Here is a 15635-nt window from a genome sequence, read left to right on the forward strand (position 1 = left end):
AAGTATGCTCTGATGCTGCCCTCTGCTGGTAGTGCACACTGAAGCACACTTCTCCTGAGCTCGTGACAGATGTTTATTTTCTGATTCTGAAATTAAACAAACTTTGGGAACGATTAAACATTAGTCCAGCAGCAGGGCACCGAAACAAACACCACAATCAGCCCAATAACCTGGAGCTTCTCACGCATCCCATCCATCCATCTGCTCCAGATAGACACTTGCTGCATTTAAAGACATTTCACTCAGATTTATCACGAGGACATGTGACGATGCTGCTTCAACCAAAATAGTAAAAAGTTCCATGGTATTACCACGCTTTCTGAACATATATATATATATATATATATATAATATTATGATACAGATGTGATTTAAAGAGAAAAAAAATAAAACAAAAACAAGGGCGCACCTGAATGTGCCGGATTTCTTCCTCCTGTTGTTTCTTAAGGTCCGAGACGATGGCCTGATGCTCTGAAACACACACAAACCGTGCTAAACACTTTAAAACCGACTGGAAATATGAGTCTGTGATTATGAATGAAGCTTCAAAACAATCGGTTTCATTCTGCAAGTGTGATTGTGATCACATCCAGTCACAGAATGAACTTCATGAGCACTACTGAAGGATGAAGCGATGCTGGCATTAACCCAGATTTAGAAACCGTTTATAGTTGGATTTGAATAAAGATTTATATTACATTTTATATATAAAAATACAAAATATAAAGTACATAAATATATACATAACACAAAAAATAAATTATATAAATATATATATTTTTTTTTATTGTGTGTCAGATGTTTGACTAAGAATCTCTGTGAACTCACACAAGACATGGCACAAGGGATGATGGGCAGAAAAACACTCATGACACTGATCTTCAATATGCAGAAAGTTATTACGCTGAGTTGAGGAAGCCAACTTTCTGAAATGCTACAGAAACAACTTTTCTAAATGCACCGACTCGAACTCCTCATTCAGTTTAAACTCTAGAACCACCAAACTCCTGACAGAACTCCAGACTGATCTGAAGCTAGGTAACTTACTCTATCATTTCAGAATGATCCGATTTATAGTTTTCATAAAACTGAAGATTAAAAATCATAGAAATCCCATAGACTTACATTGACGCAATGTTCAGATGAGCCAAGACTATTCAAACTTAAACTCCCAGAATGCCTTGAGACTAAATGAAGCTTCCTCTATTTACTATTTTAATCCATTTAGACAATTAATACACATCTATCCATCAACCATCCAGACCAACCTAGCAACCACCCTGAGTATCCTAGCAACTGCATATTAACACATTAACAACAACCTTTCTATAATTTCTAACCGTTTTTTAATAGACTATTTGTTTTCAAAACATTCAGATTTTAATCTTTAAATCGAATCTATTTCAAACTGAAAACTGTCAAACTTATAAAACATTTGTAAACTGTTGTAAGCTTTCTGTGCTGGCTTTCTCAAGCCAACTTCTGGACTAACTTCATCTAGGATCTCTGTCCTGTATGATCAGGTGAGTGATGAAGATGAGTGAATGATGAGGCTACATTAGATAAACATCAGCATGCAGGGGATAAAGTCTAAAATGAGTTGTTGTAATATTTCAGCCGGTGACAGTGAAATGGGTGGAAGGCACAGATGACACGAGCGAGACCGAGTTACTCACCCTCCTGCTCCTCAACCGCTGCAAACAAAAATAACCCAAAGTTTAGACATTCAGAACCCTCTAGAATTAAATGACACCGCAGCGCAGGCTCTCAGTGGATCTAATAGACGGAGCTTGATTAATATCATCTGAATGGGAGAGGGAACTGATCTCTGAACTGAAGCTCAGGTCTATAATAACTGCATGAATCTGAGAACGAACACAAACTAAGACCTGAAATCCTGAAGAAAATCCACCTTCCGAGACTAGACTCAATATTATACCAGGCCCAGACATTTTATTTTCCATTTTAAATGAGGTTTGGTTTTTTGTTTTAAGCTGTGATGTGCATGATTTAGCACTTTTAATCACAAAAAATAAAAAAAAAAAATAATTATGAATTTATTATTAATAAATATTGCCAAAGTAACAATTCAGATTTTTGGTTTAGTACTAAATTATAGAAGAGACTTAAAAAAATATAACAATCCGAGCAGCTGAGTCCTTAGCCATCTTCAAGAATCGGCTTAAAACACATCTCTTCCATCTTTATTTGACCCTCGAACTCTAGCAACCACTATTCTATTCTTTAAAAAAAAACAAAAAAAAAACACATATATTCCTTCATTACACACAGACTGATATATTTCAAATGTTTATTTATTTTAATTGTGATGATTATAACTGAAAACTAAGGAAAATCCTAAATTCAGTATCTCAGAAAATTAGAATATTGTGAAAAGGTTCAATCTTGAAGACACCTGGTGCCCTACTGTAATCAGATAATTAACCCAAAAACAACTGCAAAGTCTTTAAATGATCTCTCAGTCTAGTTCTGTAGGATACACAATCACGGGGAAGACTGCTGACCTGACAGTTGTCCAAAAGACGACCACTGACACCTTGCACAAGGAGGGCAAGACACAAAAGGTCATTGTAAAAGAGGCTGGCTGTTCACAGAGCTCTGTGTCCAAGCACATTAATAGAGAGGAGAAGGGAAGGTAAATATGTGGTAGAAAGAGTGTACAAGCAATAGGGATAACCGCAGCCTGGAGAGGACTGTGAAACAAAACCCATTCAGAAATGTGGGGGAGATTCACAAAGAGTGGACTGCTGCTGGAGTCAGTGCTTCAAGAACCACTACACACAGACGTCTGCAAGACATGGGTTTCAGCTTCACATTCCTGGTGTCAAGACACTCTTGAACAACAGACAGCGTCAGAAGCGTCTCGCTTCAGAAAGGACTGGACTGCTGCTGAGTGCTCCACAGTTATGTTCTCTGATGAAAGTTAATTTCCTTTGGATATCAGGGTCCCAGAGTCTGGAGGAAGAGAGGAGAGGCACACAATCCTCGTTGCTTGAGTCCAGTGTAAAGTTTCCACAGTCAATGATGGTTTGGGGTCAATGTCATCTGCTGGTGTTGGTCCACTGTGATTTCTGAGGTCAAAGGTCAACACAGCCGTACACCAGGAAGTTTTAGAGCACTTCCTGCTGCTGACCAACTTTATGGAGATGCAGATTTCATTTTCCAACAGGACTCTGCACCTGCACACAGAGCCAAAGCTACCAGTACCTGGTTTAAGGACCATGTTATCCCTGTTCTTAATTGGCCAGCAAACTCTCCTGACCTTAACCCCAGAGAGAATCTGTGGGGTATTGTGAAGAGGAAGATGTGATATGCCAGAGCCAAGAATGCAGAAGAGCTGAAGGCCACTATCAGAGACACCTGGTCTATCATAACACCTGAGCAGTGCCACAGACTGATCCACTCCATGCCACGCCGCATTGCTGCAGTCATTCAGACACAAGGAGACCCAACTGAGTATTGAGTGCTGTACATGCTCATACTTTACATCTTCATACTTTTCAGTTGGCCAAGATTTCTAAATATCCTTTCTTTGTATTGGTCTTAAGTTATATTCTAATTTTTTGAGATACTGAATTTGGGATTTTCCTTAGTTGTCAGTTATAATCAGAGATGCACCAATCAAGATCAGCCGATCATTAATAAAAATATAATAATGACCAAAATAAAAAAATGAATAAGTAAAAACACAATATTACAGCAGACTAAAACTAAATTACAATTTACATTAAAAAAAAAAAAAAAAAAATATTGTGTCCCTGTTCCTGGATGTCACAACTTTAATAGAGGAAAAAACATGGAGTAACAGGGCTGCATATGATAAACGGGACACAGCTGAATAATGTGGTGTGTGTGTGTGTGTGTTCTCATACCATCCTCGGTGTATTTGGGTCGGGGCCCGTCCTCGGCTCCTGGTCTGGTCAGGGGCCACAGGTTCTTCAGGTGTTCTGGCAGACGTCCCTCCAGACGCTCCAGAGATGGAGGAGGCTGACTGACGGCTGCCCAGGTGTACAGCTGATCGTGCTGCAGACACAGGAGAACACACACACACAACCTCATCAAACACACACACACACACACACCACAGGAGAACGCTTCCCTGCGAGCGGACACAGGGTCACGAGGGAGGAAGCTCAATATTCAGGAATCATTAGATGTTAATCGTCAGCATCTGAGTCTGTATGAGCTCAGACCTGCTCGAGCTCTAATGAGTCCAGCTGTGTTCCTCTGTCCTCTCCACATCTACTGATGAACTCCAGAACCTCCCAGAGCTTCACCGTCCCATCAGAGGACGACCCGCCACACGCGGTCTCCATCCTCTCAGCCCACGCTTATCGCCATGGCAACGGGCACGCGTGCAGCGCACACGCATGCATCCTCACATCCGTGACGCAGCAGACACACGCAGCTGCAGCGGTGTGTCGAGACGTCCATGTTCTCTCTGGAGCTGCTGATGCTGATGCTGCAGTGAGATCAGGTTGCTTTCTGACGCAACAACCTCTCGCTCGCCCCAGCAGCACACAGAGAGAGAGAGAGAGAGAGAGAGAGAGACTGATGACGCCTTAAACCGGTCAGCGGCGGACGAGCCAATCAGAGAGCCCAGATTTACAGAGCCATGACTGTAAATAAGTGATGAAAACGCTGAACACACACTTTGGTCTCACACACACAATGCAGCAAACACACACCCTAAAATAAACAATCACCCATCACTGTAACCGTTATTGATTCACAAGCGTTCGATCAGATTCCAATTTTGATTTGATTCAATGTTGAATCATCCGGGAATAATAAGACACATCTGATCTGTACATGACTCATTACTGCTCTTTACACATCTGTGACCTGTGTCTTTAGATTCATACATCATCTGAAGCTGAATAAACCATCTCTCCAGTAATGTGTGGTGTGTGAGGAGGACAATATCTGTCTGAGATACAACTATTAGAAAATCTGGAATCTGAGGGAGCAAAAACATCTAAATATTGAGAAAATCATCTTTAAAGTTGTTCAGATGAAGTTCTAAGCAATGCATATTACTAATCAAACATTAAGTTTTGATATATTTACAGTAGGACATTTACAAAATATCTTCATGGACATGATGATCTCTGGCATAAAAGAAAAAAATACAATGTATCGTTGTCTATTGCTACAAATATACGTCTGTGATACCAATGACTGCTTCTGTGCTGCAAAGACACATTTAGGCCTAAAATGTAAACTTACGTGAACAGTAAAACTTCCAATTATTTGGATTAAGCAATTTTTTTATGAACTAATAAACTAACTTACTAAAGCACATTTTGCACGCATGCATGAATAAAACCATTCAGCTTTCTGTACTCAAAAACACGAGTTTATTAAACATTCGCACCTGTTTGATTTCATTTATACAATGCATTTATTAATATAGCGTAAAATCATGTTCACTGTGCATACAGTTATATTAAGTTAAATTATCAATATTATACGGTTAGCTGTGCGACAAGCAACTATTACATTTGTAAATCCAACCATTTGCATTTATTGCTGATAAACCTGATTACTGTGCATTTAAAACACAATCATCATCATTTCCAATATAGATATCTGATCCGTTTCAATTACGTATGACTGACAAAAAAGCTTTTACGTTTTTTTAATTAGCACAGTTAAAACCAAAATGATTTTAACCCAAATGCATCGCAATTTTATATGCAATTCAAATCTAAATTTTAGGACTACTTCATCTAGTAGGACTACTTATGTAAATCTCATAATCATGCCACGGTTCATCAGTCATTTGATGACCTGTGACCTCAAGCTCACGAATCTCAGCCAGCATATTCAGAACAATCTCTGAAAGCAATGCTGTTTGCTCCTGAGGAACCAAAGGATGATGCAGAGCTATTTCTGGCACAGTAAGAGCCAATCACAAACGAGCAGCAGATCACATGATCCCAGCCTCAGCCAGTAAGAGCAAGCACAAGACGACCTCAAGTAGTGTGTTCATTCACAATAATGTGTTCACAGACAGAAAACAAGACTCCACAGAAGCAGATGCTCAAACCCGAACCGTGAGAGTGAAGACTAACGGGACTCACGTCAAACTTGGGAGCGATCTGTGGTCTGCTGCTGTAGGGGTCTCTGAAGCAGTCGCTGAAGGGCAGCAGGAGACCCATGGCCAGGATCCTGGAGCACAGCTTCTCCGCCTCCTCCGGCTCTCCAGAGTCCTGCTGCTGGAAGAAGCGCTCCAACAGCGTCCGGCCTGCACACACACACACACACACACACATCCAGCAGACTCAGACACTGATGCAAACACTGACGGGAAACGATGCTGGCATATAATGCATACAGTACTCAACATTCACATTTATGCATATAGCAGATGCTTTTAACCAAAGCGGATTACAGTGCATTCAGGCTGTACATTTTTCAAGTATGTGGTGAAATGTAGAGCCAACATTTTGCATATTCAAATGTTCATTTTACACGTTACACTAGCATTTCACTCCAAACAGCATGTGAATCTAATGGCTGCGTTTCAAAACCTGAGCAACATGTTTGGTTTGGAAACAGCTGGCGATTTTAATTAGAAACAGTTAACGAGTGTGTGTGTGTGTGTGTGTGTGTGTGAGATTGTGAATGAGTCACTGCTGCAGTGCTTGAGCTGGAGCTTCATCTCCTCACCGGCTCCACAGTGAAAATATAAATCATTAGTCACATGATCACAGCACACTCCTGTCATAGCAATATTTGCATAATATCCTGCCTGAACCTTCAGCTTGCCGTGATATCATCAGTTCCTGCAGTCATACACACACACACACACACACACACACACACAGCGTCCTGAGTTTACAAGCCTGGTCATCAACAGCTCATTCACTTCATTAGCATTTCAATAAGACCACAGAGGGGTCCACGGTTAAACATGCTGTCAGACAGCCAATGAGAAACAAGCTGAGGTGCATCATGGGAAATGTAGTTCTGCCCATTAAACAACACATTTGTATAGATGAACGTAATTAAATGTTGGTTTTAATAGAGGCGCACTGGCTTTATTAGGAAGATCTTGGAAGTCAGATAAATTTAGCACAAGAAAATGCATCTGAAAGACAATGTAGAGACGCAGGACAGGAATCAGACACGGAGGGAGGAGCACAGCGACGGACAGATGCTCACAGAGATCTGACACGGTGTGTTTAACCCCACGGACCAGATGAGGAGAACAACACACCATGAGAGTGTGTCGAATCAGACGCTTCTCATGCACAACACCATCCATTTCTTAAAAACACTGGGAATAAATTATTCATGAGTCTCTACAGCAAAAGAAGAAATGCTTTATTTGAGCTCACAGACTGAACTGAATGATTCTTTTGAATCAATCAATAGATCAATCAATCAGAAAGCCGGTTTGTGTGATAGAGAAACTAATGAAAAAAAAGGCTCTGATTTAAAACTCTTGAAATCCGGCAACCTCAGCCATGAAAGCTATGCAACAGTATCCGTTTCCCATCGATCCGCAGCGCAGCAGGAGCTCAGAAGTCAATAGAGAAACGTGTGCTCGAGCTCCAGCAACCTGCCCTCACTCTGATTGGCTGAGAGCGAGCATGTGACGTCACTAATGGACCGGATCACACCACACCATCTGCTCTAGAGAACAGAACACATTCAGAGATCCTGCGCAGAGAACGTTAACCATCACTGAACCAACACACTGCTGAATCAGAGCTGAAACTACACTTCAACACAGAGTTAATATCTCAGTTCTGAGCAGAAAACGGTCAACTTGTGAGATAAACAATACATTGCAAAAAAATAAAAGAATTGTGAGGTATAAACTAAATATCTCAATTCTGGGGAAGAAAATCAGAAAAAAGCACAATTAGCTTTTATATGTATTTGGCAGATATTATATAACATAATAGAAGTGCCAGTTTTGCTTACATGGCATATCTAAAAAATAAAGCTGACTTAGAGGTCAAAAGAGCTTTTTAAACAAATATTTAGTCTCCTGACCAGTTCATAAGGAATGAGATGTAAATAAACAAGTGTAAGACACAACACATATGTAAACACATGCATCACTGAACATCTTTTAATCCAGCCTGGTTAAGAAAACCGTCAAAATGCAGTGTTTGCGTTCTGTTTTTTCTTGTTGATGGATTATTTCTCAAGCGATATTGAAGTGGGCTCAATCGGATCGACTGCAGTGATCACACGAAGGCTTTTCAGTCTGATTAACAGATTCTTTAATTGCATGTAAATGCAGCTCCTACTGAACCAGCGGTGTCATGTTATTAGTGGAGTTCTTCAGGATCTGGGAATCAGAATTCAGACGGATTCATTCAGATCCAGAGCGGTTCATCAGTCTCTAACACAAAGAGCTCTGCCAGCACAACACAGACTGAGAGAGAGAGAGAGAATAAACTGAGGAGCAGAACAACAGAGAGAGAGAGAGAGAGAGAGAGAGAGAGAATATACTGAGGAGCAGAACAACAGAGAGAGAGAGAGAGAGAGAGAGAATATACTGAGGAGCAGAACAACAGAGAGAGAGCATCCTCTTATTCACTGACGCGCCGCTTCATCTGCATCTCTCACACGCTGATGCTGCTCAGCTCTCTGCTGATTTTGGTCTAAGTGTTGGACTCGGATCAAACTCAACATGCTTCTGTTTACTGCTCATACACATGACAACATCTCCAGCCATCCCATAATGCCTCTCTACAGGACAGAGACTCACTGCAGACTGCACTGTATATACACTGCCAACCACTTACAGAAGACAAGAGTGTTACATTTCAAACAGTTGTGTGCTACATTGTTGTCACTTGAGCTTATCTCGTTTAATTCAGTCAGTAGCATAAACATATGGTTCCTTTAGAACTTGTGAATTAACTGACTGATTTTGTTTGATTAAATGACACTTGAAATGGAAGATCGAGCACATTGCATTGTGGGATACTGTGTCCAGTGCAAGTGTGCTTGTGTCATCCAGACTTCCATGCAAACAGAGCATTTTATAAAGTGTATACTAGAGACTGGTCAGAACCGGTCAGCTAGATTTGTGTGATCAACTAGAATTTACTAACATTTTACAGTAAGGTTCCATTTCTTAACAGCTAGTTAACAAGCTAACAACTAAATCATTTATTAACCCAAATGTTAACTGGCACGTACTAGCACATTATTAAAATTAATAGATAACGCCAACTTAATTTAATATCACTGAAATTCTGAATCTTTTTTTTCTGTTTTATGTTAATTATGGTAAAGTCTTAGTGATTATGTTGTGTGCTTTAGTGATTTTATATAGGACTACACAATTTTATTTCTGTTTTAGTTTATTTCAGTACATCAAGGAACATTTCCTTGGTAAATAACTGAAATCAAATTAAATATTAGTGCTGTCCAACGATTAAATCGCACCAAAAATACAAATTTGTTTACATAATATAATTGTGTGTACTCTCTATATAAATACACACAAATGCATGTATATATTTAAGAAAAATTTTATATTTGCATTGTGAGTGTATTTATAATATGTATTAATTATATAAATATAAACATGTAAATATTTTCAAATATGTACTAAATGAGTGTTTTTTAATATTTAAACAAATATACTGAGTACACACAGACACTATGTAAACAAAAACTTTTTATGGATGCGATTAATTGTTTGCGAGCACTAATATACAGTATATATATATATATATTACTCAAGTATATTTTATTTCAAGTAACATTTTTTTTTGTGGTATTAGTTTTAGTTTAGTTAACTATAATTAGTTTGCATTGCTTTTTGTTACTTTGTGTTTAATATACCAGCAAAAAACACAATTTTTAACAATGATGCATGAAATAGGAAGAATTTAGAGATGCAACTTCAGCGCCTATAACACATCAGTAGCTTTTCAGAAGTATGACGACTCCATCATGAAAGTTGGGTGTATAAGGACGTTCACATTAGTTTAGAAGGAGTGCAGCTCTCACCTGTGAAGACCTCGTGAGTCACAGAGCCCCGCTGTGTGCCCGTCCTGAGTGTCCCCTCCGAGCCGCCGTACTCCAGGAAGTCATCTGACCCGGCCGCTTTCGGCGGGAGCGGTCGGAGCTCCTCGGTCCAGTCTGCGGAGCGGCTGATGGGTCCGGTGATGCTGTAGGAGCGCTGACGCTTGACCCGTCTCCTCTGGGGCCGGTCCGGGCCCCGGCGGGTGAAGAGCGGGCTGAGGGCCGGCGAGGGCCCGGGCGAGCAGGAGGGCGAGCTCAGCTGCCTCGTGGTGGTTTTGATGTAGGACGTGTTGATGGCCGGATACGGCTTGACCGCAGTCTTCATCCGCCGTTTGGCCAGGGGACTCTCCTGCGGGATCGACACGCTGCTCTTGCGCCTCTGGAGGAGTGCGACAGGCTCTTCGGGCGGCTCGATGACGGTGACACACTCCAGAGAGCCCGTGGACCCGAGCCCGTCGGCCTCAGACACCGTATCTGTGCTGGGAACATCAGCATCTTCTTCCACGGCCTCCACGGCGCTCTCGAATGAAGCGGTGAGGTCAGGGAAGCTGGTGGTGCTGGTCGTCACAGCAACCACTGGAGGAGGAGGAGGAGGGGCCTCGGGCTCTTTTGTGACGGGAGCACAAAGGGCCTCTTCTGGGAGCCCATTCACAGCCGGCTCGTCCTCCTCAGGGAGGCGCGGTGCACTAACAAGCCCGTTTTCTGGTTTAGGAAAGGCTTCGAGCACGGTGAAGGGCTCTGAGTCGGGGGTGGGGGTGTTTTGGGTTTGTTTACAGTCCCAGGGAACCTCGCCGGGGGCCGTGAGCATCACGCCCTGCTTCAGACGGATGGCCTGCTGGATGTCTGCCAGCAAATCCTCCTGCTCGGCGGCCGAGTGGAAGCTGTACATGTCCGTGTCGGATCCGGAGCTCGCCACCTTCTTCTCCTCCTCCTGGCTGTCCAGCGTGTTCTGTCTGCTCTCCGAATGTCCGAGCTCATCTCCAGAGAGATCGGGCGTCTTATTATCCAGCTCGTCCAGCGCATCCTCTTTGGATCCGCTCAGGAAGCCCTTCGCCTTGCTCTGGTTCTTGCGCTTCCGTATGTGAGGAAACACCGAGGATCTGTCGGATTTGTTTTTCTTCTTCCCTCCCTCCCCTCCCTTCCCGTGTGATTTCTTGCCGTGGAATCCTTTCTTTGTGCCGTCGTGAGCTGCGCTCTCATCCGCCGCGCCTCCCGCTTCCGAGCGCTTCAGCTTCCCGTCCTGATTTCCCATGATGAGTGGCTCTCTCACGCCATGACGGCTCCACGGTCTGCGTTTGCGTCTGCGCGAGCGGACACTCGACGTGCTCTCGCTCTCGGAGGATGATGAGGAGGAGGAGGAGAGCAGAGCGAAGGAGGAGGCGGTGACGAAAGAGAGCAGCTCGCTGTCGTCCTCTCCTCTGCAGAAGGATGTGTGTGGGGAGGGTGGGACACGCGTGTGCAGGAGGCAGTGGCCCCGAGGGACATGCGTGTGTGGGGGAGGGTGAGACATGTGTGTGCGGGAGGCAGTACTGCTGTCGTCTGCCCCGTCTCAACGCCTCCAGCAGTCTCTGTCTGAACCCTGGAGCCTCCAGCATCTGCCCCGGCTGCATCACGCAGCACACACACTCACACACACCAGCTACAGCACAGAACACAGCCGTCAGAAATACACAAAGCAAGCAGAAATAAACCTTCTGACTAAGCAAAACATTAGCTTTGCAAAAAGAATATGATTTGCTGTCTGACACATTTGGTTTCAGCTGAGCTGTTTAATGAAAATGGGAAGAAAAACTTTATTTTTAGAAAACTGACACCAGTTAAATTTAGCATCAGTGAGATTATGGTAAATATTAGATTTTCTTTTTAGATTTTCTGCTTTCATGCTAGTTTTTTTTCTCCAGCTTTTTTGTTAAAAGTTTTAGTAATTGTGTTGTTTTGTCATTTTTTTATTATAAATATTTTCATATTTGTTTTACTTTATTTTAGCACAAAAAAAAAGTTATTTTTTTAAGAACTGACAGAAGTCAAACCAATCTCTTCAAGAGTTTTGTTAATATTTAGAATAAGTCTTTATATTCATATCTTGTTTGCTTTTATTTATATTTCCTGCTTTTATTAGTAATTGTTTTTTTTTTTTTTTTACAGTTTTTGTTATTTTAGTACATCAAGATAAAAAAAATATAAATATTGCCTTGGGAAGTAGCTGAATTTATTTATTTTTTGGTATTTTACGCATTTATTTTAAGAAACAATAATGTGTGTTTTTTATGGCTTTAGATGTAGATATATACCTATAATAACCCTGGGTTAAAGATCATTTATAAAATGCACTTGTTTCTAAACAAAAAGAATATTTAAATAAACTGATAAAAATGTTAGAAAATCATTTACAGTTTTTCATGTGGCATCTAGTTTTAGAAAGCATTAGCCAAACAGACATGAGGTTCTGTCAAACATTTAAACTCATTTCATCAGTCAATTAAAGACAAAATATGAGAAAAAAAAAAACCTAACCCTAATCATAACAACATGCTAATCATGCAAGAAATATCCTAACATGTTAATTATGCTAGATACATGATAGCAAAATGCTAACATCATGATCAAACATGCTAACAACATTCAAATCATGCTAGAAACAAACGAACAAAATGCTAATTGTTCTAGATAGATGCTAGCATCATGTTAACGACATGCAAATCATGCTAGCAACATGCTAATAGTGCTGAAAACATGTTCTCTGCAGATGATCATGCCAGAAACATGCTAATCATGTTTCATCAAAAATTCGAATCATGTCAGAAGCATGTTAGCAATATCTTAACATAATGCTAATAGTATGATTCTAATATAGAAACATGCTAACAACATCTATCAACCCTAACCCTAACCCATCTATCTAAATTTAAAACTTTACTTTGGTTTAAAACTTTTCAGGCTTTTACAACTACTCCAAAATTTCAAGCCAACCTTAAAAGTTTGTCTTAAATAACTTTTTAATCTTTTTATTATTATTATAATTATTATTATTATTGTAGGCAGTTAGATTCTTACAGAATACAAGATGAGTTTTCAGTTGAAGATTGTGAGGGATAACTACAGTTTTCATCCTAGAATCGGTAATTGACTACAAGTTTTACCAAGTAATCTACCCAGCCAGTAGTCATTATGCGCAAATAAGCACACTATCCTTCAAATATTTATATTATTATTGTTAGTTGACCTTTGCTGGTGGCCTTCGCCGGTGAACTCGCGTGATGACGTCACGACGCCCTCCTGCAGCGTAGACCGTAGATTGTAAGAGAAATCCTCACGTGGACTTTAATGACTGACTTGACAGTTCGACAGAAATAACAGAAGAAAACAGTTAAACTGGCTCCACTAACTTAGATCTCTCAGGATCCACGTGACTCTGAAAGTGAAGTCAATTAATCAATTCGACTAAACGTTAAAATCTCTTCATTTTAAAAACGGCTTCGAGTTTGTTTCTTTGTAAAAACATGGACGAAATGTCCCTGTGACATCGAACCTGACTATCTGATTCTGATTGTGTGTTCCGGTCGAGCTCGAGCTGATTGTGTTGATACTCACTCATGAGTCACTGCTCCGTCATTACCGTGTGTTTTCGGTTTTCCCGCCGCCAGGTTTAATGCGACACCTGTGCTGTGCGTCACCTGTGCGTGCGTCTCCAGCAGCGACACCCAGTGGCCAGGTGCAGTCATTACACTTGGTTTAATAAACCAGTCAAATATGACAAACTTTAATACAGAGAATACTTCAACTTGATCCGAGTCCGTTTAAATAACTGCAATAAATGTGCGGTATGATATTAAAAGAGTATGTATATTCCTTTCACACAATGGACGGTTTGGAAGACTTATTATTTATCAATTTTGTATGTATATATAAAAATAAAAGTCGGCGTGTTTAATGCTTGGATATTCATTTTAATTTATTTAATTAAAAAAACGTTTTATCATGATCACTGAATTTTATTTGAACACATTCATTTAAAAAAAGTTTTTTGGGTGGTTCTCAAACAAAACATAGTTTAAAAATAATTTATAAAGAGGACTGTTGTTATATTTACAGCATCTTTCAAATGCATGGAGTCATTACGATTTACAAAATACTTTAATTCAAGGATCCATTAAATTGAAAATAAAAAGACAGTGAAGAACTTTTTTACAGTAAATTATTTTAAAATAACAGTACAGAAAATAATTTACAGAGGTTTTAAGTATGTTGGTGATGTACCAAAGGTGAAGAACACTTGATAAAAATAGATAAATAAATCCACACAGTTATTTTTATACAGAAGAAATTTCAGTTTGTTCTTCCTGTGATATAAAACATAACCACAAAAACACAGTTGGTTTTATTGATCAAACATCTCAGTATTAGACAAAACTCATATAACTTTGTACAGCAGTTAATAATGTATCACTCTCAGTGCTATAGTTATCAATATAAAGATCACCAATCATCCTGAATAAAGAAAATCAAAGTGAACTTAAGTGTTTTCAGATCGCTTTCAGTTTACAATATAAACCATGGTTCAAACAAAAGCTGATAATATATATATATATATATATATATATATATATATATATATATATATATATATATATATATATATATATTTCTTTTTTTTTTTTTTACAGTCTGACTGTTTTTATTACGACCACTAGAGGGGAGTGTGACTCTACATTCGATCTGAGATCTTGTTTAAAAAAATAAATAAATAATAATAATAATAATCAAAAAAAATCCTCCGTCATGATCAGAGATCTCAGCTTATTTTCACAGTCTTTACATGTTTTTGAGGGCACAATGTCTTCTAAACAGATTAAAACACCATATTTATTCATTTGTGATCAAACACCACTCCATCTTGGCTTCCTGGTCAGAAACTATCTGAACTACATAATCTGACAGAAACAACCAGATATGCATAGAACACAATAATAAAATATCACTCTTCACTAATAAAAGAAGAATTCAATACGTGATCATTTCCCTCCACTTTTAGTTTTTTTTTTTTCACAGACACTCCCAAAACGGTTTGAAATAGTTTTTACACTGATTATTTTGCTGTAGAAATATAAAGAGAAGGATCAAATGTCGTTGCAAAAGCAGCATTTGTGTAGTGAGGTCACGACCTTACAGTTCAACTGGCCAAGTGCACACTACAGAAGTACACTCACAGCTTCGTGTTTTTGGTTGTGTGGGTTCACACACATTTATATTTATGGCAGATCCATTGCAATCAAGGTCTATATTTTGTCTGTTCATGCATTCGCTGGTGCAAGCCATGATCTACTGTTTGAGCCATTTACGTTTATGCATTTGGCAGATGCTGTTATCCAAAGTGACTTGCATTGCATTTAAGGTATACACCGGATCAGTTCATGCATTTGCTGGGAATCGAACCCATGACCTTAGTGTTGCAAGTTCAAACTAAATGAATGCATACTTAGCTCTATGATACAGAAACTGTGAGTCATTTCGTCCCCGTTCTCAGTTTATTCTTCTCAGAAGGTTCTGCACTTGTTTTTACATTAGGAAAACGAAGCCAAAACCAGGGATGGGAGCGTGTTTCAGGAGAC

At 39.9% G+C, this 15635-nt stretch overlaps 1 protein-coding gene across 1 annotated transcript in view; it reads right to left on the minus strand.

Moving 5' to 3' along the window:
- The window catches only part of LOC113055879 (formin-2-like), a 33372-nt gene extending 19687 nt beyond the window's left edge, over positions 1 to 13685 (minus strand). The window contains 7 exon segments of the mRNA XM_026222257.1: positions 410 to 471; positions 1677 to 1694; positions 3894 to 4044; positions 6108 to 6271; positions 10012 to 11540; positions 11542 to 11665; positions 13618 to 13685. Of these exon segments, the coding sequence (XP_026078042.1) occupies positions 410 to 471; positions 1677 to 1694; positions 3894 to 4044; positions 6108 to 6271; positions 10012 to 11540; positions 11542 to 11665; positions 13618 to 13621 (2052 nt within the window). The 5' untranslated portion in view covers positions 13622 to 13685.
- Positions 13686 to 15635: the final 1950 nt, after the last annotated feature.

Source organism: Carassius auratus, chromosome 37 (genome assembly GCF_003368295.1).
Source record: "Carassius auratus strain Wakin chromosome 37, ASM336829v1, whole genome shotgun sequence".
Lineage (NCBI taxonomy): Eukaryota > Metazoa > Chordata > Actinopteri > Cypriniformes > Cyprinidae > Carassius > Carassius auratus.